We start from the raw sequence: 25951 nt of genomic DNA, 5'->3' as shown, positions 1-25951 counted from the left end.
CACGGCTTGTCCCCAACGCTGAACACCTGTGGAGGCGACGCAATCGCAAGAGATCGCCTGCACCAGACTTACAGTTCCAGGAAGCCCAATGTCCTCGAAGACTCCATGGGCGGATTTGCGCGTGGGCGTCTCACCCAGTTTCTGTATGCGCATTCGTATAGGCTGAATTTCAATTCGTGCCCTTGTTTCCCGCCGTTGAACAAGTGCCCGTTGTGTTTGCCGCTTCGTTTTCGAGTGGGGCGCAGGGCTGTCTGTAGCAATAATACGCACGCTGAGAGTGTTGGCGTCCTAAGGAGGCAGCCACTGAACCGAAACGCCCCTCCCATAGAAAGCTGTCGGCGCCCTCATTGCGTCGATCGAGTTACTTAGGCTATTTAGTGAACTAGCCCCATTGTTACCGTTGAAGTGCACCGGTGCGTAAGAGCTGCTTCCAGGTGCGAGATGCCCTTGGTCTTCAAAGGCAGCGAAGCGCTTCATGCGTACTTCGTGGGCGTTTAACCGCCGTCATTATCATCTCAAGAGCCCCTCGCTACACGCTTTCTTGCTGTGTACACATGGCGCGTGAGGAGCTGTCAGCACGTTGCGTGCGCCTTATTTTCCCACAGCTGTATTTTTTTTTTCTTTCGTAGCCAAGTGCATTAGAATTAGTGTTATATTAACCCGTTATTACGAAAGACAAGTGATAATAATGGATTTCATCGTTGCAGTGACTGCTGCAGATAAAGCGGCGTTAAGGGTGATTTCGACAATTTACCTCATTGTATATATTTAAAAATAGGAATCTCGCTGATGTCAGTGGCAAACCGCTACTATAGAAGGCGAGTGGCACCTTTCTCCTGTTCGTCCTTCCCCATGCAACGGGTGCGCGCCACAGCACAGTGCGTGTCAGGGCACACGCGCCTTTTGTTTTTCTTTCCTGCCCGGGGTGAAAGTGCCTGCGCCGATCGCTGTCGCCGTTGCCCCGTCGCCGCCGCAAGGGCGGACCAAATCCCGCCAGTCCGCCCAGCGGTGGCAGCAGCCATCCGGCGGCCTACAGCACTGGCACTACGGCGGCGAAACCAGTTTGTTTATTGGTGATTGCGATGCGCCGCTATCCCCCCCACTCGTCGGCGGCCCTCCTTGCCCCGGCGCACTTCCCCCCTGTCACTCGCGGCGGCAGCCCTCGGGGCGGCGGTGTGGCGTAGCAGCTGCATGCAGCACCCTCACGCCCTGCCAGTAGCAGCTAGCGCACGTTTCGCTCGCATTCTCACAACGGGACACCGCCGGCAAACGCGCGGCTGCCTTTTGCAGCTCGTACGTTCGACGAACATTGTCGGAGCGGCAGCAGCAACGGCTGCCGTGTGCGACCAGCGGCGGCGGCGGCCCACCGTCATCTCGGCGAACCCACGTGGTCGGGCCGAAAGGCACGCAGCGACGACGTCCTCGACCCCGTAGCGGCCTCGGGCGGATGCCGCCTCGGCATGGCTACCGCCGCGGCGACCTCCCACCTCCACCAACGGCTGCCGAAGAAGCTCTGCTGCAGACGTCCGTCGATCTCCAAGCCTGGATGGGCTCTGCTCGCCCAGCGTCCGAAGGTGGCGCGTGTGCGCGTGTTGTGACTACTGTAATCGTGGGGCAGTGGCTATGTGGTGGTGCGCGTCATCAACGTGCGAAGAAGGCGCCGCCGACCTGCCCCTGTCCGGCTGCCGGTCGGCGGTGCTCAAAGGAGGCGCCCCGTGGGGATTCCAAGTGGACAAGGCGCCCGGTGGACTGCCCGCCGTCGTCGTGTCGCAGGTCAGTACAGCGGTAGCAGTGCGACCGCCTTCACTTTCGTTTTAACTCCTCGCACTCCTTCGCTGCCATCCGGCATGACATCAACGTGGCTGGAGGAGGCATGCATTGCTGGAGTGATGTTATGGCACCGGTGCTTTCTACTGACGCAATGAAGAGTAGCGCCGAGGATGAATATTCAGGCTATGTATGCAACACATTCACTCTTCAGGTCATGTCACTTGCGGAATCGACGCCGTGCGATAGCAGGCGCGACTTTCGACGCGTAAGCCATTTTCTTTCGTCGGCAGTATAGTTCTGTTATCCTTCTGATATATTTCTTGTTTTAACGCGGATCCACTCTACAAAAAATCCATCATCGGCGTTGTGAGCGGAAAATCCTGAGCATGCCTCCGGAAAGTGACATGGCCAGGCGTAGATTGGTTGGCGGGTTGTGTGATCACTGTAGACTGCATGCCATGATCAAGTTATTGGTAGGAGATGCCAACTCCAGCAGTTCCTTTGAGACCGGACATTGACACGGGAATCGAGTCCTGGACCCTTGGATCGCTAACCAGTCACGCTACTCTAGGCAACGCAGGTGCATTCGTACAACTTGGTTAGCGAGGTTTTATATTCTTGGAGGTGCAGCAGCTTAAGAATTCATGCTAATGAGTATCTGTGGTATAATAGAGGCACAAATTAGGCAGTAGTCATTAGGCGAATAGTAAAGTTGATGTACGTAAGCGAATGAGATTCCGCAGACGAGAGTAATTAACTCTCGGTTCATACCCATAAATGTGGTGCTTAAGTGCTCGCCAAGATTTTAATTAGCATTCTCGAAAGTTCTGAGTAATCGTTTTAAGTGTTTCCTTTTTTTTTTTTTTTTTGTAGATTTATGGCTGCTTTGTACTCCACCTGGAGGGATATACGAAATATATGTGATCTTTGTTGCGTGTACAAAGTCCGCATTATTCAACGATGCAACTAAGCAAATAATGCGAGGTTGTGGCCACTTTGCCCCTTTTGTTGCGCGACGGCCATTACTCGAGTGGCAGAGGTATAGGTCTATATATGATCCATAAACGACAAATTTCTCATGGGACAAGTATGGTAGCCCCATTTTTTTTTTTTTCGACCAGAAATACCAGTACATGTACATTTCAAAATGGGACCATCCTCACCAAGAGTGACACGTAAACGCTCTTCTGCAGGAAGGAGAGTGAAACAAGTTCAAAGGCTCCGCAAGACCTTCCGAAACCAATACCGCATGTCAGTACGAATTATCCGCGAGGAGTTTTAGTTGACGGTTTCCGCCTTTGTGGAATTTTCTGAATGAAACATGCGAAATACGGCTGTCGGATTAAAAAGCATCTCGGCTAAATGCTGAACGCACAATTGCGCATGGTTTGTATGCGCTCGACATTAGCATTGGTTTGATACTTTTCAAGCTAATTATCCCGTCTTCCCGAATACACGACAGCGCACTTCAATCGAGTAAACATCTCTAGGCAGCTGTTGGTAGCCAGGTGTCTGCCATAAATGCATTTGCACCATCATCGGTCCTAGTCTGTGCGTTGGCACCTCCAGCTTCCGGCTGAAAGCGCGCCAAGCGAGCTGGTAATCCGGACAACAGAAAGCCTGAGCATCGATAGGAGCCGTATTGGACCCTCACCAAGTCTGAACGGATATCGGCATTGCGTATACTTTCACGTGGCTTTAAATGCTTTTATATCTCCAATATCAGGGGTATTTTATCATTCACTCCTCACTGTTCTGGGTGCTTTTAACTCAGCTCAACACAAAACAGAGAATGATGAGCACTCAACCATGTTCAGTACAGTATACAGCACCTTCTCTTGAGAGCGGGGTACTCTCTTGACTGAAGGCTGGCTACAATGCACACTGCTCGCTTTGACCGCGTTAACATGTCCGGCCTGACACAGCCCGCAGGTATACTTCTCGCTCGTTCCCACAGACGATGTTGTGAATGTGGCCTCTACGCACGTTGGCGTCCTTGGAATGTATCTTTATGACTCCCGAGAAACACAACCTTACCTGTCAGTGATTACATACGAACCTTTACCTAAGCGCTGTGTAACGGCAAGAGGAAGGTATATTGTTCTTGTTTTCTTAATTTCCAGCACACAGTCGCTCAATGTGATTACACCGAATAGAGCAACGCCTAATAACTTAATTCCCTCTCCTCTCACGCTCACTACGGCCAAGCGCGTTCCCCGCTCTTCGTCACCACGCATATCCTTCCCGCAACCGCCCGACGATAAGCGAACAATGCAGTGTTTTTGCGCCACCGGGCTTCCCGCTCGCTCGGCAGACGCGCAGTGCATACGCGAGACAACACCGGAGGGAACGTGTGGCGTCTGTTGCGGCGGCGGCTCATCGCGCCTTCCCCGCCTCTCGTGTCACGGCGGACAGCTCGCTCGCGCGTCTTCCTTGTTTTTGTCCTCGGCCCACAGACGCGTGCTGTTGCGTCCACAGCAGCGAAAACGTGCACACTGACGATGCGAGCGTGCCTCGTTCTTTATCCTTATTTTCTTAACGACGTCCTTGCTCCGAATGCGGCCGGATTTTCCTTCGCGTGTACGTATATATGCACAGGGCTCGTGCTCAAGCTGGCACCGCAGGTCGCTTTCTTTTCTCGGCGCGCCGGTTAAAAGAGCAAATAACAGGCAAGAAAGTGGGGAAAAGGAGAGAAGAATGCCGCTACGGTAGTTGCCAAGGCGGCGAAATGGTTATGCAAAATTATACAACGAGCCAAATGGCCGACGACTCGCTCTGTTCTCTTTAACTTCGTTGTGCTACGAATCTTTGCCCCGCCGATAGCTGAAATGAATCTCTTGTTTGCCGCGCGTTTTTCTTTCTTTTATACATTCTTGGAATGCTACACTCATGCTCGCCTCTTTGTCGGGCGTGTTAGACTTGAGCGTTAGTTAAAAAGGTGTGCGCTAACTGAGGAAAAGAAAGAAAAAGAATGGCACCACCATTATCGGGTGTGAATGCTTTCAAGTAATAACCTAAGGCCACACAAGATGACTAACCGAACACTATAGGAACAAGTGCCATGATAAAATGCCATTTGTTGTAAACCTGAAATACAAAACGGAACTGAGGAAGATATACACGTTTCAAGGAGGGATTGCGGGAACGATGAGACAGGGTTACATCGAAAACACCACCCGTACAGTGCCACGACTTGCTCTCCGCCAATATCTGGGTCGCTCAGAAGAGCATGGCGAACCAGGTGATATCGCAGCGACGTATCCAGGGGATAACAAATCCGTCACCTCCATCCATATATACACTTAGGTATCTCAGCTAAATGTAGCTAAAGTTTCAAAAATGTGGTGGGACCCAGCCCCATTTCAGAGCTGTTCAGTCACCTATGCTAATCTGCATTATTGTTTTTTTTTTTTTTCATTCACATAAGTTCATTAATTGGTAAATACTAAATATATTTTTAAATTATTACCGTGAGAGAAAAAGTGTCATTATGAAAGTTATAGGTTTCGAAAAACGGCTAACTACGTTGGCTCCATCACGGTACGACTTACTCCGCCCTACTTATTTGCCTTCACAAAATGCTGTCACGTAGCCTGCTGTTATTTTAAATCATTCGCCAAGTGTGTACAATCATCTTCATCGTAGAGAGCATGGTCTAATTAATTATCTGTAGTGAACGAAAAAAATACTGCAGAGAATATATATATATATAGCTGCATGCAGCTGCCAGTCGTCTTAATCAATTGAGAATTATTGATTATTAGAATTTACTAAACATTGAATTTACACCATAATTATGATTAATGAAGTTGGAAAGTACCTTCAGAAACCACCATCCCTATATTTGCGATATAGAAAGCCCGCGAAATACAAATAAAATTACGTGACTAGTGCATTGCGCGCCAAGATTGTGCTGCTCTAAATCGTGATCTCTCAATCGTGAACTACAGACGTAACTCAATGGCCCGGCTGTTGAAACGACAGGCTGACACGTTAGCGCTGGTTGGAGCGAGCTCATCGCGCGCTCATTGCAACTTGTACCGTCATGTGCGCCGGCTTGCAGACAAGGCGAAGAAATATCGCATAGATATCAGCCTGCCGCTGCAACGGGGCCGGACAGACACGGCTGCAGCTTAGTTCGGTTCAGTCGTTGGTTGGTTGGTTGGTTTGTGGGGTTTAACGTCCCAAAGCAACTCAGGCTATGAGAGACGCCGTAGTGGAGGACTCCGGAAATTTCGACCACCTGGGGTTCTTTAACGTGCAGTGACATCGCACAGCACACGGACGCCTTGCTTTTCGCCTCCACCGAAAAGCGGCCGCCGAGGTCGTGGAGGAATGAAAAATGTTCACTCAAGCCACGACTGAGAGCACCACAATCATGGGGCGCGAATGCGTTGGTCACGTAATTTTATTTGTATTTCGCGGGCTTTCTTTTGAGCCCGGTAAAAACATTCACGCGAGGCATTCTTGATCGCAAATGATGCAATATGTATAGGGTTGTTCGTTTTCGGGTAAAATCTGATTTTATCCGGTTTTTGCAGACCGAACATGTTTCTAAATAATCCGAATTTTTCCAGATTTCTGGAACAACTGTACCCACGGAATTTGTTGAAAGCTCGTATGAAAGCCAATGCTCTTAACTGGGCTAGTTGGTGAACGAATTCAGGCATGGTTCTAGCGCACGAGGAGGACACACACGGCGGGTAGGAATCTAGCGTTTGTCCTGTCCGCCTACCCGCCGTGTGTGTCCTCCTTGTGCGCTAGCACCATGCCTGAATTCGTATGAAAGCACCAAAGAAAAAGTTATTCTAGTAATACTTGCTGATAAAGGGGTTCTTTGTGCGAAGGCAGTCTTAATGAGAGATGCAATCGAGTCACTTTTAGATGCCCAGAAAACGCTTGAAAGCGGAAAGTTGATCGAATGCTAATCTTCGATCACGTCGTAACCGTCAAGCTACATCAGACTGTCAACGAATTTTCCACGATGATCGGTAAAAGCGATCTAGCAAAAGGCGTTTTGTCTGCGTTACCAAAGAGCAGTGACACATTAGTAAGATCTTGTTGCGAAGAGTTTTGCGCGAAAACCTCCACAAGATGGGGCTGCACTCTGATACCTAGCGTCTCAGACAAAGAAGAAAACCAGTTGACAATGTGGAAACTTGGTGCCTTACTCGATCCATTCCAGAAGCGGCTGCTGAGTCAGTCGTTTGACGACTACCGACCTCTCTTTATTTCCGTGTAGGGCGATGTGGGCTCGCTTCGCGAGGAGTTTAACCAGTACTTGCTGGAAGCAAGCCCCACAAATGAGAGTGTTGAACAGACGGACTACTGGAACGAGGCGACCCAGGCTAGCAAATGCAGCGTTGACATTATCGTGTTCAGCTAATGGCAGCTGTTACGTTGAGTGAACGTTCTCTCAGCTAGGATACCCCCAGAGACCAGACAGGTATTGGGTGGAAACCGAAATGTGTATGCAGACGATTATGTATGTTTAAAACGTCGATCACCAGCTCACGTGAATAAAATGTTTCTGGTCCAAAAACTGACCGTAGCACATCACTGACAATAATAATAGCGACAGAAATGCCGAATTATGAAATACTTTCTTGAAACAACCCAAAACATAACCCTAATCGTTACCCACCGCGATTAGGAGAAATCGAATAAATTATTAGTTTGTAAATTTAACCCGATAAAACCGGAATTTTGAAGTGTTTCCACGAAAAACCTGATTTTTCCCCTATTATCGAGTCGAAACATAACGCCCGATTTTTAGCCACCCCCCCCCCCCCCCACACACACACACACACACGCACACACTCTGAGTTTGAAAAAAAATATAAAACCCGAAAACAAATAACCTTAACTCCATTCAATTATTGGTTTCATTTTAAAGATGCGTAGAGAGGACTCAACTATAGTCGTTATATACTTGCATGGCGCTCTAGCCCTGCGTACGATTACATTACTCGAATATGCATGATAAGTGTTGCTCCCGTTATAATAATAACAAGTATTAAAAGCCCACATCTGAATAATCGAACATCGGGTAGACATTCAATATGAAACGCGGGGAAGGAAATTAATTAAATTTCAAGTTACTCAACGTTAAACAGCACACGTACGCTGAAGCATGTATTACAAACATGACTTCGGCAAACGTCATCGAAGTGGCTTAATTTCATAACGCGGATTTGCAAAGAACGATCACATCGATTTAATATGCGACGTATGATATAACGGTAAAATTTCTCACAATAGTTCGCTCGCAATTTGGGCACATTCTTTGTTTCACCATGTTAGGAGGGATGAATGGATTCATTCTTTTCATCTCCGATAGTTGTACTGCGCTGTTATCATTGAATTTAACGAAGCATTTGGAGCATAACAATAACTTATAATTATACATTACGAAAATACGGGAAAGATTAATCGGTAAAAATCAGTCGTGGGGACCATAATGATATGCAACATTCGCTATACATTAAAAGACTTTTTTTTTTTTTTTTTTTTAACGAAGGAACTGCTTGTGTAGCGAATGGGGGACACCGGTTATGCATGGAACAAAACTGCAGTATTATAGCAGACAGGATGACAATGAAATACTGTGCACACCTTGAACTTTTTTTTTTTTTTTCCGGAAAGAAACACTGCTCGGAAATTTGTTAACAAGGTTTCGGGTTTATATTTGCATTTTCACATTTATAAGAGGAGGACAAGGGCTGGAGGTGGTGGTTACGGAGAAAAGAAAAGACGGCAGTAACTATATCATTCGCGCCTCTCGTCGTAGCCAGTTTCCACAGCGTACAATTTGGAAGACGTTCATTTCTTCGCACCTGCTGTGTAAGCGTTTCTGTTCAAATTTGCTGCATTTTTGTAGTATCACCATTTGTTGCCGAGTCATATGCTGCTAAAATCGTATAAAGAAGAAACAGCTGCTGCTATATTTCCTCAGACAAGACAGATGGCGAAACAGGCGCGAAATATCAAGACCGACTGAAATACAGACCTGCACAGAAAACAAGGTCCTATGGGACCTCGTGCGCCAACTTTCGTTACCTTTTTCGCCGTTGAGGGCGCTCGGTTGACCTGTTCGTCTGTCATTTTCATCATCATCAAATCACAAATTAATATAAACAAACTGTACCCAAATTAAAAAAAAAAAAAGGTCTTTGCCCGAGTTATACTTCGAAAACTTTGCCCTTTTGTATTTTAGCGGAGAGTGTTTATTTTTATAATGTTTTTCTCTCGCCAGAAGACATACCGCGATTCCGCTTTGTGCGAAGGCACTGCAGTTACTCGCTGCACGTGCGCAGAACAGGTGCTTGCGCATTACAGCGTGGACAGATAATTAAACTATAACGACGAAGAAAAATGACAGAACTAATAGACCCTTCTTATTGACAGGTTTACAGTAGCGCCAGGCTACCCGTAGTGTCCGTTCCCTAGCGGAGAAGGCTATGAACTTAGAAGGTGCGCGCTGGAGCAGTGCTATCTGTGCAGGTCTGTATTTCAGTCGGTCTTGCGAAATATAAGAGCTTGTGTGGAACTGGTGCATATATCCGGCGCTGAAGAGGAGCCCATGTGACAGGTATAAGGGTTGGAGTGAGTTAGTTTATATGGAGTAAAGCATTGGGTGTGAAAAATTGACTATGCTTACGATGTGCGAAACTCGACAATAGCAAGCGTAAACATTGTAAGAGAGTGAGAGAGGTATTTCGGAGGTTTTTGCGGTGTCTTGCGACGAGTCACATTCTTCCACCTGGCTGTCAAGGGTTGTCACCTGACCTCGGTTTAGAGCCACACGTGTTGGGCTCAGGAAGTTGTCCCATAAACAGCTATGTCTGGGATAAATTGTGCGGCCGGTTATTTCTGTGCTGAGGGGCTGTATATAGGCAGCATCTTCACACTGCCGCAACACGCGACAGTTGTAAGTCGTCATTGGAGGGACGAGTCATTATTGCCTTCTTTGTTTCTTTGTGCCAAAGTGCTCTCTTAGTTGGCAGTACTTATATGTCGCAAGAATCGCATTTTTGTCATCATATTTGCTGATTGTGCGAACGAAAAAAAAAAAGAAATAAAGAACCGTGCGTGGTATGAATTATTAGGCATTAAATGTGCGAAGTATCGGGTATGCCAAAAAAAAAAAAAAATCGGACTGCGAGGGTCGATCAGTTACAGATTTTCTTCCAAATAACCATTTTGGATCCTATTTTTAACTGTAATGTACATACGCAACCCCTGTTCTCCAACCACCCTCTCCGAGAGTTGCCCATGAGAGCGCTTTTGTCGGCTGCTTATCAGATTGGGTTCAGTTTCTCGGTTTGGTCCGAAAAGAATGCCTATTCGCTCCGTCAATGCCGGGGGGAGGGGGGGGGGGGGCGTGAAATATAGCAATATACATCTACAAAGGGATTGTATATATGGCGGAAACAGCGAAATACACCAACACAGCACACATTTAACGCGGTCGAATACGCTTCCTGATATATTCCAGCTGAACGTGCTCCCTCAGAATGCGGCATAATTTCTTGAGAAGAAGCACAAGACACAAAACACTGCCGATACGCCTGTATGGCGTCACGTACATGAGAGGCATTCGTATCATCGAAAAAAAAAAACAACAAAAAACACTAAAGAATCCTCTTTTTCTTGCATGCGGTGTCCTTGGATTCTTTTTTTCCATCCTTTGTTTTCTTTTCTATTTAACTTATCAAGTTTTACGAATGGTAGTCTACAGGTTGCATTAAGCAAAATGCTGTTCTTTTACCGACAGAGAGCCATTCAAGAGATTTACGATGGTTTTAATAGTTGTGGTGAAAGAACAAACGCGAAAAAGTACTTGCTCTTTGAGGGAGCCCTCTCGGGTAATGATCACATCACTCGACCGGTTGGCTCCATTTGCTGGTGGTCCAGCGTCTCTTCACTTCTTCGATCGAGCTACGCATGCAAATAAGCCGTGCAGGTCGCTTTGATAGCTCCTTTGCTGGGTGTTTCGTGAGCGCAAGATAACGCACAAGCAAAACTGCCCGACGAAGACGACCGATAACAACACGTTCAATTGAAATCCGATACCCGCATCACTCTGCCACAGGAAATTTCTGCGTGGTGGGAACCACCGTGTATGGGCAGATAAGAGACAACGCGGTCGTGTCATTCTCGTTTGCTCATAGTTAAAAATGTTTGCATATACATGGAGCTCGTGAGTGGTGGCCATTGGACATGTTGCCTGCGTAAACATCGTTATCGGTTTCTATCTTACAAACGGCGGAGGTTTGCAGCGCAGAGTTTTACATACGTTACGTTGATTATACCATTTCGTCGCCGGATTCCCACGAGCCCCCTGTAACCTACGCATGACAACGCCAGAAGCGCGCGCGGACGTATCGAAACCTTAACGGGGAAGATGCACAGAAGCATGCTTCGTAAGGTCCTGTATATGACACCAGATAGCTGGAACCTTTTTATCTGTGCTCCCTCTTCAAACATTGTCCATGCCCTTATAATATTCTCGTCAGACCTGGCGTACATTATTTTGCAAATCGGTTCTCCACAGAGTTAAAAACAAAAATAGGAGGACGCTTAATTTCCTTCAACTGTGGCAATACGATTACACGATAACATCGTTGTGATCTGCCATACACGCGACCACACACAAAACGCATGTCTGCCCAGCGCCCACACAATGCACCATCGCACACATATTTTAATCGGATTAAGAAATCCCATTTTCGCGCAGTTTCCGCCTTCCGGTCTCTCCTCCAGCTGCCCTTCAAGAGTAGAGAAATTGCCTCTCTCAACGTTGCATCTTGCCAACTGTAGCAGGTGGCAGGTCGCAACTAACTCTTCCTTTGTAACAACCTTGGCAGGTGACAGGCGACAGGTGGCAAGTGGCACGTTGTGCTTGACGTCGCCGCACGACAGATGTGTGGTAAAATGTGGTCTTTATACTAAGGTATCGCGTTAAAAAAAAAAAAAATCGATATTGCCATTGGAAGTAAAAAAAGTCAAAGGAGGAAGTCTGTGTTGTCAGGGTGTCACCAGGCATCGATGGAAAAGGTCGCATAGCGTGAAATACTGAAACTGAATATATATTTCTTTTTATGTACGCTCATGGGAGCACTTCAGGCACACGTTTTTATTCCCACTTATGAACCCAGCCTTTTGCTGAGATCGGAAGAAATATATAGAGATGCATGTGTATTCTTTGTTCGTGTTAACCTGCATTTTATCGACAAATTATATACGTGGCTTGCATGCTCGTTAATACGGAAACCATGTTTCTTTGGGAGAAAGTTAGCAATTTCTGCCTTTTTTTTTCTACTTTCAATTCTCCAAATTTGCCATGCTGTAGAGCGGCACGAGGTAGCAATTGTTTTCTTCCTGTTATTTTTTCATTTTTATATTGAGAGCGTTGAATACGGTGACTTGGTTACAGAGCCGCCAAAGATAAGCGATATTAAAATGTAGTGCTTACCTCATTTGACACACTCAGTGGCGGACCCTAGCGATGTGCCAGTGGCATGGCGGCACCTAAGCTAACGGTAAAGAGGGGGGGGGGGGGGGGGGGGGAATACAAAAAACGCAAATAACGATTATACTTAGTGGCACGGGCAGAGGCATACTATCTTTTATGACTTTTGGGCAGCCTCACAATAGTATATGCTACATTACGCAAGCCGTGTGCGCGTTTATTATTTTTTATGGTATCACAATCTCCTTCTTAACTCTTCTGATAAAGTGTCAGTAGAAAATTATAGCCAGAATTACCATATATCTGAGCCTAGCCACATGGCTGCAGTAGTAGGCCGTTCCCTGGAGAAATTTCAGAATAAAATTTCTGCTGTGTTCCTGACAGTTATGTACTTGGAAGACGGCTAAATCATCTTTTCTATCGACTACGACAGGGGTCTCAAACTCATATTGATATGCGGGCCGCATTGAGAAAATGTAATCCCACGCGAACCAGAAGCCGCAAAATAGAAAATAAAAAGAATAGAAATAGCACGTAATTACGAATAAAAATAATAAGACAAATAAAATTAAACCAATGCGTCTCTTTTCGTGGCCATACCCCGCCATGCTTCGTGGAAAAGAAAAACGGCCGGTACTCTTTTCTGCCTGAACGTAGGCAGGGCATCACTTCAGTATGTCTCCGAAAGAGGTCCTAAAGTAGTACAGCGGTTAGTAAAAGCACTGTCACTTATTCTAAAGAAGATAAAAATGGACTTGGAGATGAAAGAGGCTGGTCCGGTACCTCTAGAAGGCAGTTGATTTCCGTCCGAAATTAGCGCAAATCGAGGGCTTTTTCGTTTACACAGAGACCGTTTACCATCTGAGAACGAGACGCTTTAATCGATTTCAGTTCGAAAACAAGTCGGGCGATAATGCCGACTCGTGAAGCTGACACATGCTTTCGGAACAAAGGCTGAAATTTTTGGCGCCGGCGCGACTCATCACATTGCTCCGCGGGCAGCGTGTTTGGGACACCTGAAAGGCGAGGTTGTCGAAAGAGATCAATTTTTCAGGTTCTTTCAATAAATGATCGGCGTGAATTTTCTCTGGCAATATCTTGCGCACTTCGTTGGATCGTGTTTCTGCGGCAGGTGCGGTCATGAGATATCTAATGAATCAAGAGTGGAATATAAATGGAACAAAATTGTTATGGTTTCCCAGCGTGCTGAAGTATAGTGTACAGGGTCATCTACACTTAGCGGGAACACAGCTGTGCGTGGCTGCGCTAAGCTGTGCGTGCGTAGCGCACCACTAAGTCTTGTAAATTTTTTTGTAAAAGTCGCAGACAGTGCAAAGCACTGCCTCGTGGTAAATCTTCTCATGCGACACTCTGGTTTGACTTCTGACCATGATAGATGCAGTGGCGCTTCACTGTTGCGCGGTAACGCGAATCAGTGTTCACGCTAAGTGTAATTCACCCTGCGCATATTCGTACGCTATTCTTTTCGTCATTATAAGAGCAAATGTAGGAACGGCAAACAGGGATAGTTGGAACGGGTTCATTTTAGGAAATACGTAGGCAAAACAAGAGGGACGACCGAGAAAATGTATTAACACGGCGCTATTTAGAAAAATGAAATGTTTAATGCTGGGAAGATGCACATTTATACCATCTAGATATGCGCATGCAGGAAGAAAGGCATAAAAAAAAAACACGAAAATAAATTGTCATCGCCGATAACGATGATTCAGAAAAGCTGCAGCTCCCCGCCCCCTTGGAACAACTATATGGAGGGATGACTGAAGCAATCCGCCTCATCTCTCCAGGTACGAAAGGCTTCATACACTTTCCGGGTGAACCGATCTCGGTTACAAAGCAAGATTCGAGCTTGATGGAAGAGCGTCTTACATAGGGTAGGGCAGAATGTGCGCTTTTCGGCAAGGTGGGCCCTAATTGCGTATATTCATGGTTTTGATGTTTAAAATGCGTTCCAGTATAGACGAGAGCAAGTACACGAGTTTGGTACTACCAGGAATTCAAGTTTTTCGTTTGTTATTTATTTTTAAGTGTGAGCTCCTTCGCGTCTGTATACGACATTTACACGAGAAATGTCACGCAAATGTTTATTTTAGCCTCCTGCTGAAGACAAAGTGTCTACCGACCGAGAAACGTCCTAACGTATTCAAATAAGCCAGGCCATGCAAAATGAGACGTATTTTTTAACAGGCTCTGAAAATATTTTGCCCCGACACAAAGTGATGCAACAAGTTTTTCATCCCGTCCAGTTATTGCTGTGAATTCCAAATGCAACCTTATCGTTAGCTTCGTGCGAAGGAACGAAGTTGCCTTTAAGGCGGAAATACTGGAATAAAATTGAATCGTCGAAGGTTGCAAGGGAAGCATGAAGAAAAAGGTCAACATCTATCTCTAGCGACTTGCTGACCTTTTTCTTTGCACGTTATCCGTTTGGCTCTTTGGCCTTCTAACGCCCAGCCTATCGCGTGCTCTACATACCTGTATGGTGTCAATGTCAATAATCTCGCCTTTTTTTTTGTTCGCGAAATAACATAAATACTATGCAATGCAAGTCGCATGTCCCAGCGTACTCTTCGAAATAATGCTTGCAGCGAAAAATGCATAGGACGCGCTGCAGGGTCCCTCATTGTGAATGCAAAACCCTTTCGGCAGTACTACCTAAAATATCAGATACACCATCAGCCGACGGCTTTATTTTGTAGTTTCGCTGCTCATTTATTGTGCGACGGCTTTATCGACTTTGGGCATTCTGACATCAGACTAGTGTGCTAAACGTAGCGAAATAATACCACTATTTCGTTAGAAATGAACTTCTTTTCTTAAATTCCTTGCAGGCATTCATGCGCAGACGATTCTGCGATATTATGAATTGTTTACAGCAAAAGCAGTGTCGTATCTGGAATGCTCTGAATCGTGTTTTATTAGAGTCGGCAAGTTGCTTTCTTTTGTGGGAATCCATTCGCTCAGTCGACAGTTCGCTAGAGATGCATAGGCAAGCCTGCGTAACTTCTGGGTATGTTCCCCTGCACTGCGAGAAAAGATAAAGATAGCCGAGTATATAGAAAGACGTGATTAGTTTCGGTGAGAGAAAGAAGATATGTCGTCAAAAGAAATGGAATAAATATTGAAGTACATAAAACCGCGCACACACGCTGCAAATTGACGCAACGCCCCACACTTATTGTTGCCAGTTCTTTTTTTTTTTTTTTTCGTCGCCGAACCTAGCAATTAGCGCAGAAAAGAAAAATACGGATGACGTTCCACACGTCATAATTCGACCTGTTTTTGCCCCGCACGCTTGATCTTCGTGCTCTGACCCGACCTACTTATTGCTTTACCTGGTCGAAATAAGCGCCCTATCCGGCGAGCAGTTCAAAAGCGACATCCTTGTAGGTTCAGTCATGTGTAGAAAGTCGCGTATACGCGGCCCGACGCCGGTAATGCATCTTGTCTCAGAGTGGTGCCCGGTGCTCGAGACATGTGCGCGGCCGATTTCTATAGCGATTACTGGAGCAGAACGACGCATACGCGCCCGAGACTAATTATAACCAACCTTCGACTTTGAGGGCGCACGTTGCCATTTCTGTTAGTTTTAGTGTATTTTTTGTTACCTTTTTTTTTTTCTGTATGTACGAAAGTGCGTGGTTACACGCCGACGGTCCATATTTCAAACGCGGTCGCGGCAGGCTCGAAGCAGATAAAGCCGAGCTCCGTCCGGGTGTGGAGCTCTTTACGCGGGCGCCATGGCGCCACTCTCGGACGATTCATTTCGACGCGGTCTTCCGTTGTCCGCGGCACACGGATTCCGGGAGGGCCCCAGCGGACGCGGCCCCTAGCGTACATTATTTTGTTTTCGTCGCGTACCGCCGTCGGCCTTGCACCGCAGGAATGCGCCGTCGTTCGCTTTCCGTTTCGCGACATAAACGGGACGGGCCACGCAACCTATACTTGTTTCCCTTTCCCTCCCCTATACTGCTGAAGACCTCCTCGACTTGCCGCATCCCTCCCTGCTGCATGATGGCGCCGAAGTCACAGTGCCAAAGTTCTAGAGCACTATACCAAAGTGTGCCTCATCGATTGTTGTTGGGCCAGTTAGTATGCCTGATTCGCGGGTCACTGTAGCCCTCACTAACATAGAAAAAATGAAGAACGTCACCTGTGCCCTTTGTAGTCTGTGTGGGGTTATATCTGTGCCGGAATCCTCTTCCTAAGCATGTACCAACCGATGTACAAATACAACAACAACAACAAAAAAAAAAGGAAGTGTTCAACGCTGCTGAACAGAATATGGAGCGAAAGCATTAGCTGCGGGTGACCGAGCGTTCTTCTTCTACTTCTCCTTCTTATTCTTCTTCGCGGCTGTTCAGGGTCATTCGTAACTGCGGCCACGGACTACGTGACGGGCCGAAACCTGGCGTAGTATGGCTTTCGTAATAAAAATAAACGCTTCTCCTTCTCTGCGCAAAAATGTCCTTAAAGTTGCACCAGCTGGGTAGATGGCATAGTCATGTTAACCACCGATGTTATCCATCCTAACATATTGTCACGTCTCGATTGAACGCCAAGGAGGACCCAAAGATAGGACGGGTTTAATAAATCAACCTGGACGAGTCTTGCGCTCCAACTTCCTTCTCTTCCAGGCTCGCGCTTGTGGGGCCCGGTCATCATCTTTGGCGTCGTCTTCTATGCGGCATTTGCCCCCCTCCTCAGGAAGCATCGTCCCGATGAGCATAAAAGGGAGTAGGGGGTCAAGGTCAGTCCGATTTGTACGGCTTCATGCGTACAACGTGGACGACGTCGGCTTGTTGCTGGCGTCGCTTTGAGGTCGACACCCCGTCTGGCACCACCTCATAAGTGACGTCGGTTAAACGTCGCTGGACAACATATGGCCCGAAATATCGCCGCAATAGTTTTTCGGAGAGTCCACGGCGGCGAATAGGCGTCCAGACCCACACTTTGTCGCCAGGTTCGTACATGACATGTCGGCGTCTATGATTGTAGCGTCGTGCATCATGCTCTTGCTGATTCTTGATCCGCACACGCGCTAGTTGGCGGGCTTCCTCTGCACGCTGAGCGATTTCCTCGGCGTCCTGATCGAGATCGTCGGTGTCGGCATTCGGGAGCAACATTGCATCCAGCATAGTTGTTACTGGTCGCCCGTGAAGGAGGCTGAATGGTGTCATACGAGTGGTGTCTTGGCGTGCCGTATTGTAGGCGAACGTGACGTAGGGAAGAATTTCGTCCCAATTCTTGTGGTTCACGTCAACGTACATGCAAAGCATGTCTGCAATGGTTTTATTGAGGCGTTCCGTCAACCCATTGGTTTGGGGGTGATAGGCTGTAGTTTTACGGTGACTGGTACCACTGAGGCGGAGAACGGTCTCCAAAAGTTCGGCCGTAAATGCAGTTCCTCGGTCAGTTATAATGAGCGCCGGAGCGCCATGCCTCAGGACAATGTTCTCCACGAAGAACCGAGCTGCTTCGGCGGCGGTACCCCTTGGCAGAGCCTTGGTCTCCGCGTAGCGGGTTAGATAATCGGTGGCGACAATTATCCATTTATTTCCGGCTGTCGACGTCGGAAATGGTCCCAGGAGGTCCATGCCGATTTGCTTAAAAGGTGTTGTTGGCACTTGAAGAGGATGGAGTAGGCCAGCTGGTTTTACAGGGGGTGACTTACGGCGCTGGCAGTCTATGCACGTACGTACATAGTGTTTCACTGTCGCAGGCAGTTTTGGCCAGTAGTATCCGTGCTGGACTCTAGCCAACGTGCGGGTGTAGCCTAGGTGACCGGCGGTTGGCTCGTCGTGACACGCTTGCAGAACTTCACTGCGGAGAACAGATGGGACGACGAGTAGATGACTGTTTCCCCCAGGGTGAAAGTTCTTCTTGTAAAGCACGTTGTTGCGAATAAAGAATGAAGAGATTACTCGGGTGAAAATCTTAGGCACAACGGTAGTTCGTTTTTCCAAGAAATCAATAAGAGGAAGCAATTCCTGGTCTTCTCGCTGCTGTTGGGAAAGCGTTGCGTCATCTATGACACCTAAAAACGCAGTGTCTTCATCGGTCATAGTGAAAGGTTCGACCGGCGCTCGCGAAAGGCAGTCAGCATCCGCGTGCTTTTTTCCAGATTTGTAAATAACTGCCATGTCGAATTCTTGTAATCGAAGGCTCCAACGCGCGAGTCTCCCTGAAGGGTCCTTTAGATTCGTCAGCCAACACAGCGAGTGATGGTCGCTAACTACTTGAAAGGGGCGAGCGTACAAATAAGGGCGGAACTTCATAACCGCCCATACCACTGCAAGGCATTCTTTTTCGGTTGCCGAGTAGTTCGCTTCTGCTTTAGATAAGGTCCTGCTGGCGTAAGCAATTACTTTTTCCACACCATCCTGGCGCTGCACCAGCACAGCACCTAAGCCCACGTTGCTGGCATCCGTATGAAGCAGTGTAGGGGCGTCGTCATCAAAGTGCGCCAGGACAGGTGGTGTCTGTAAACGTCTCCGCAGCTCATTAAACGCTTGTTCCTGTTCTTCACCCCAGTGAAAGACAGCATTGTCACGCGTCAGCGAAGTTAATGGCCAGGCAATTCGTGAGAAACCAGCAATAAACCGGCGGTAATAGGCGCAAAGACCCAGGAAACGCCGCAATGTCTTTTTGTCCGTAGGTGTCGGGAACTTGGCGACTGCGGAGAGCTTTTCAGGATCAGGCCGGACACCTTCTTGGCTAACGACGTGACCTAAGAATTGCAGCTCCTCGTACCCGAAGTGGCACTTCTCGGGTTTTAGTGTGAGGCCCGCAGATCGTATGGCCTGAAATACAGCTAGCAGACGGCGTAGATGCTCTTCAAATGTGGCCGAAAACACAATCACGTCGTCAAGATACACCAGGCATGTTTGCCACTTAAGTCCCGAGAGCACAGTATCCATCAACCTCTGAAATGTTGCTGGTGCTGAGCATAAACCGAACGGAAGGACCTTAAACTCATACAATCCATCGGGAGTGACGAATGCTGTCTTCTCCCGATCTCTCTCGTCTACTTCTATCTGCCAATATCCACTTTTCAAGTCCATTGATGAGAAGTAACGTGCATTTCGTAGGCGATCAAGGGAATCGTCGATGCGAGGAAGAGGGTACACGTCTTTTTTAGTTACTTGGTTGAGCTTGCGGTAATCTATGCAAAATCGTAAGCTGCCGTCCTTCTTTTTAACAAGTACCACGGGGGAAGCCCAGGGGCTCTGTGACGGCTGGATAACGTCGTCTCTAAGCATTTCGGCCACCTGGCGCTGAATGGCTGCACGTTCTTTCGGAGCTACACGGTAAGGATTTTGTCGAATCGGGCGAATCGAGTCATCCGTGATGATTCGATGTTTTGTCAAAGGCGTTTGGCCGATCCGCGATTCGGAAGCAAAGCAGTCTCGAAATTGATCTATGAGATCTAAAAGACGGTCCCGTTCTGAAGAAGACAAATTTGGACTCACATCGACGATGGTTACGGGCGTCTTGCACATTGATCCTTCCTGTTGCAGTGAGAAGCAGTGCTGCGCATTTGGTATGCTGTCGAAAAAGGCCACAGTTGTGCCTTTCGGAATTTGCTGACGCTCGTCGCTGAAGTTTGTCAGCAGCACTTCGGTCTGTCCATTGGTCAAGTTGACTAGCCCTCGAGCTATAGAAACACCTCGGCTTAGTACCAGGGCGACTGCCCTTTCGGCGATACCATCGCCGGTATGCGCCATGTCGCACTTCACTTCAACAAGAGAGCATGATCGCGGAGGTAATGTCACTGTCTCATTGGCGACGCGTAAGGGCATCAGTGGTACTTCCGCACAACCAAGGTCTTCATGATTGTTGGTGAAGGCAACGACGCTGTCACGAATGCTGATTACAGCCCCATGAAGACGCAGAAAGTCCATGCCCAAGATGAGATCTTTGCAACAGTCAGGGAGAATAACGAAGCTGCCAACAAACACCGCGTTTCCTATTCCTATCCGGGCAGTGCACTTCCCTGTCGGTGCCAGTAGCTGGCCCCCAGCACTTCTTATTACTGGCCCAGTCCATTCGGTTTTTACTTTGCGCAGCGTGTCAGCCAGTTTCTGGCTAATAATTGAAAAATCCGCCCCGGTATCCACCAGAGCATGTACCTCCAGCCCATCAATGGAAACGGCGAGGTCAGCGCTAACAACGTTATCTGGGTTGCTCGTCTCTTTCGGCATTTTCGGCGGAAGTGCGGCAAGGTCAACGGTATCAGCTTCGTTGTCGGGGCTGCTCATCTGATGCGGCATTTTCGGTGGTAATGTAGGCGGCATTTTCGGCGGTAGTGCGGCAATGTCAATACTAACGGCAGCGTCAGAAGCACGGGGTGTCGGCTGTTGCGGCGGTGGTGAGGGTTTTGACACTTTTAGACTGTGTGCAACCTCCCCTCGTGAGGTTGCGGCTGTTAGTTTCCCCGGTGAGGGCTAGGGGACCGCCGTCCGCCAACGTCAGCATTGCCACGACGCATAGGCGGGGAATAACGCTGTGGCGATGGGGAGGAGCGGCGGCGGAAGCCCGGGGATTCGGTTTCCCTGCTGACCGGAAGGCCGTCCTCGGCTTGGGCAGTGTCAGCGTCGAAGCGGCGGCGAGCAGAAGCAGACGGAAAGGCCTGCCCCTCTTCGCGGTAACGGCAGTACCGATATACGTGGCCAGGTTGTCCGCAGTAGAAACATAGTGGCCGGCTGTCATAACTGCGCCACCTGTCCGTTCGGCGTAGTTGAGAGCCCCTGGAAGGCGCCCACTGAGGCCCCTGGAAGAATCGCGTCTCCTGACGGCTTGGTGCACTCGGTGAGGCGTGGTCTGGAGGCGGGCGACGTAGGACCGCGGCGTAGCTCTCAGATTGCGGCTCGTGATAAGGTGCAGGAATGTTGGCCGTGTAGTTGACCGGTTGTGGAACGCGGTATGGTGGTTCGGAAATGACTGCCGCGTTGTCGACTGGATGAAACTCGTTGCACTGGGCAGACGGTGTTAGGGAGCACCGAATTTCATTCCTTACAGCCTGCACGAGGGCCTCTGACGACTGAGCTTTCGTAACCGAAATTCGCTGCAACTCCTCAAGGACAATTTCTCTAATCATGTCTCGAAGAGTGGTCTGATCTGTTGCAGTCAGCGCCGCCGCAGTCGTCGGGGCACAGTTGACCGGTCGGTTGTACTGGCGGCACCGGTCTTGGAGGGCTCGTTCGATAGCCGTAGCGTCCTTAATGAACTCACTCACGGTTTTAGGTGGGTTGCGTACTAAGCCGGCAAACACCTGTTCTTTGACACCGTGCATGAGATGCCGTAACTTCTTTGGCTCACTCATATCAGGGTCGGCACGGCGAAAAAGGCGAGCCATGTCTTCCGCAAACATAGCCACGCTCTCATTCGGCTTCTGGACACGCACTTCAAGCAGGCGCAGCGCATTGTCGCGTCGATCAGTTCTCGCAAAGGTGTCTACAAGCTGGCGGCGGAAGTCGTTCCATGTGGATAAGCTGGCCTCGTGGTTTTCAAACCACGTTCTAGCATTATCCTGAAGGGCAAAATAAACATTGCAAAGCTTGTGATCTTCGCTCCACTGATTAATCTTGGCCACTCGCTCAAACTGGTCAAGCCAGTCCTCGACATCTTCAAACGCTTCCCCGCGAAAGCACTCTGGCACCTTGGTGTTCTGAAGAGTCACCGGCGTAGGGTTGGGATGTGCCATGGCTTGGGAGACCTGATGGACTTGGTCGTTTGAAGAGTCGCTTGGCAGATAGTTGTACTCCGGGGCTAGGCCTAGAAGGCGGCGGCTAGCGCGATGTACAGGCGTGTCGATGTCTGGGATTCGCTGTGGACTGCCGAAAGGAGTCTTATGCATACCCCAGCGTGCTCCACCAGTGTCACGTCTCGATTGAACGCCAAGGAGGACCCAAAGATAGGACGGGTTTAATAAATCAACCTGGACGAGTCTTGCGCTCCAACTTCCTTCTCTTCCAGGCTCGCGCTTGTGGGGCCCGGTCATCATCTTTGGCGTCGTCTTCTATGCGGCAATATGTATACACTCCCAAGTTTCAGTTTCCTTTCCCTATATGTCCAGCGCTATAATCATCAGTAATTATCTCCCTTAGTTCGAATCGACGTTATCTGCTAGAAATAGTCGATCTTGAACTGTCTGCAGCTGTTCGTTCCCTCCTTCCAGACACCAGTACACCACATAATGGCGACGAGTATGCCTGTACGTACCTAGTCACCGTAATTAACACACGTGACCAGGTCGTCATCAGCCTAACTATATGCCCACCACAGGGCAAAGTCCCCTCCTAAGCCTTTATGGTAATTAGCCAAACGTGTCCTATTCCACCTGCTCTGGCCACTTCATCCCGGCAAGCTTCCCAATTTCCTTCGCCAGCCCGACTATCTGCCGCTGCCTGCTATTGGAAGCGAGGACATACCGCAGCGCCCTCTCTCGGATCATGTGAATCGCTCTCCTGTTTTGCGGCAAGATTACAAGCAAGATTGCTTTGCAGCGCATATCAGGGTGTTTAATTTTCGCGTTTATGGAGTCGTGGTTTTGCGTTCAATCTGTCTGAACTAGTAAATAAATTTTATTGGCAGCGGAGCACCTCACGGAGTAATTGAGCTTTCGAAAAGCAACACGGTGAGTTTTATCCGGCGCTAAGTGCTGGTGCAGTGACCAACATTCTGAAGTCATCATTCAGCGTATGCGATATCGCCGTTACGGACAACACTGCAGAAGAGGCTACGGCATTGTGATTCAGATGTAAGCGGCCAATAGATCGCTCAATCCTGTCGGGAGGAGGATTTCTACTTTAAATTTGCGGAGCTGCAAAGAACGGCCGACGCAGTGCGTATCAAATGGGGGTTAATTCGGTTTCTGTTTGTGCCGACGGATGCGGCGCCCTCCGACTGCTGCCTTGAGTTGCTCTAGAGTAAGGGAGTTGCGTAGTAAGCGGTTTAGAGAAAACTCCGCGATTATAACCTCGTTCCTTAAACTGCTTGCTGCGTGCACGATAGTGCGAACTCGCTTTTAACCCTACGCGTTAAAGGCCCGTTCTGAGCACAATCCGGCGTCGGCTCTGTCGACGAAGTCCACGAAACACCATGAGCATGCCTCCAGCAGGTGCACAGGACACATGACCGGATGCTGATTGGTCGGAGGCTTGTGTGACGTCACGAGTCACATGGTAAAGTTGGCAGGATGTGCCAACTCGGACATTGGAGGATGAGATGGCCATTATAGGCCATGCATGCACTTTCTTATGGCTGGCTTGGTTAGAGCGGGGCTTTATGTCTATGTTTGGTGCTTTTTCCCATAGTGTGGTATATCTTACAACTCTACGCTAATTACTATGTGTGAGGTAATAGAGGTACGTATTAAGAAATTAGCGATTAAGTGAGTAGCGAAGTAGCTGGTAAGCGCACGTGGATTCGCAAGTAGAGCTGCGGACAGGAGCCATTAAAATTTGTTGCGTCATACTATTAAAGTCATAACCTAAATGTTCCACTTTTTTTTCTCTCTCGTTCTCAGCTCAAATAACCGCGATTCTAGAACCTTCCGACCGTTCAGATGACAGAGCTTGCACTGAGCTCCGTAACAAATGAATGCGATAGAAGCACAAAAAACACGCAGCTTCTACTCTGACGATGCGTGATCACAGCCTATGATATTAAAGAAATTTAACGATATCTTTCAACTATTTCAAACCGGTCTGAATCGCTGCTTATTGCAATTAATATGGTGTACCCGCAACAGAAAGTGGGAGGCCAAAAAAATCAACATCGTATACGATGCTTGCAATACTTCCCTCAACTGGGCGATTGTGTAACGAGCTGTGGTGAGCATTAAAAATGTTCATGACGGGTTGAGATACGTGAATACTTTCCGCCTGCTAATCATTTGTCATACGATTACTTCCGACAAACAATATTCGCACAAACATAAGGAGGTTCCAGGAAAGAACGAAAATAAACGTTTAGTCGTTGATTCTTGCGCCATGAGCAACCGTATTTTTCTTGCTGCTGCACATTGCGATATGTGCAAAAAGGTTCATGACATCAGGCAGCAACTATGTTTGTACTCGCAGTTATCAACGCTAGAATATTGCAGTGAATCATACTAGCGGACATTTTCTACTCAGGGTAGCAACGGATACTATCTGTTCTCAGAGGTTATACAGTTTGAAGACAGTAACAGCAGCGGGTAATTTATTACTACCTTTCTACTACTCCTTTTCTTGTTTTTGTTTTTTTTTTCTCTAAGAATGCTCATCTACGAGCCTTTTACGATGGCTCGATGTTTTGCACCAGTTACCAGAAGCGCGCGGTACGCCGAATAGGCGCTAAGCTAACGCAGCAGCACGACGCCTTCTTGGTCCACTCTCGAACCCAGACGACGTTATTTCTCCCGGGTGCCACCATCCGCCATTATTGGCTCCGTACAGAAATCTAGCATTCAATTATATCTCCATAGTTTCTTTCTTTATATCGAAAGGCATGCTTACGTGGGAAAAAATGTTAAGAAAAACGCCTTGGATTGCTGTCCCCCTCCAGATTCGCTGTCCTCTGAAATGATAAGAGGACCTCTTGGACGGGAATTTCTTAAAGATGAACACCTGCCTTTTAAAACTTTCTTTTTCTTCTCACTGTCACCTGCTGGCTTTGACTTTTTTTTTTTTTTCATTTTCTTCGGTGAACCGAAATCAGAGGCGGGAGCAGCCTGATCCTCTGTACAAGTTCTCAGGCTGAATGGCAAGGAGCAGTCCATCCAGCTATACCGTCCTCCTTCCTTCGTTCTCGGTTTCTAGAATGATGACAGTCGTATACATACTTCGACGCAACCCACGTCGTTTTGAAGTTCAAGCAAAGCACATTACTAACAGGCACCGACATCCAACACTTCTTTCTTCAAAGACACCTTATACACTGCAGACACCGAGCGCCAGCTAGTGGCACGACCTGCAGCATGTCTAACGGAAGGTTCGACTGACGCACTAAGGGTTGGAGGTTGTGAACAGCGGCTGCAATGACAGCGTTGGGATCGAAAAACAAGAAGAAAAGGAATACAAAGATGAGGTTGAGGTTAATTTATGTGTTTCTTTTTCTATTAAACATTATTAGGCAGCATCTCCTAGCTTTTATCATCACATATACTTCTAGCCAAGTACTACAGCTTCACGTCTACTCACTCCGTCGCGAACGAACGCAAATGCACTGCGGTTAAACTGATTTATTCGCCGCTATAAGCTTGTACAGCCTATATATAACTTATCGCATCTAGGCTAGAATAAGAGAGAGAGAGAGAGAGAGAGAGAGAAAGAGAGATAGTGGAAAATAATTGTTGAGAAAGAAGCATCATTGTTGACTTCTTGCGACGCCTGGAAGCGTCTCCCGTGCTTCGATGTTACAGTGGTACAGTAGGACGGATGCATTTAACGTGTGTTGCCAAACTTAAAAAAAAAAAAAAAAAAAAAAAACGAAATAATTTTACTAACATGTTTATCGCAACCCATAATTCAGAATCATCGTTATACTGATAGAAATATTGTTCTCAACAACGGCTTTTGAGCCGTTCAACATTGTAGGATACCAAGAAAATGCTGTAACAAATACTTGTGGTAGAACCTCGAACATTTGATTACGTCGGCTTGAAGAGTAGAATGAGCAGATTTGTCATTACGCGTAGCA

At 47.8% G+C, this 25951-nt stretch overlaps 1 protein-coding gene across 1 annotated transcript in view; it reads left to right on the top strand.

The window, feature by feature from the left end:
• Positions 1-1159: 1159 nt before the first annotated feature.
• The window catches only part of Shrm (shroom), a 483537-nt gene continuing 458745 nt past the window's right edge, over positions 1160-25951 (top strand). Inside the window, exon 1 of the mRNA XM_084602015.1 lies at positions 1160-1773. Coding sequence (XP_084458141.1) covers positions 1624-1773 — 150 coding nt within the window. The 5' untranslated portion in view covers positions 1160-1623. The remainder of the gene's footprint in view (positions 1774-25951) is intronic.

The sequence above is a fragment of the Amblyomma maculatum genome, chromosome 4 (genome assembly GCF_055883805.1).
Source record: "Amblyomma maculatum isolate TAMU_Amacu chromosome 4, ASM5588380v1, whole genome shotgun sequence".
Lineage (NCBI taxonomy): Eukaryota > Metazoa > Arthropoda > Arachnida > Ixodida > Ixodidae > Amblyomma > Amblyomma maculatum.
This window is presented reverse-complemented; position numbering and strand designations above follow the sequence as displayed.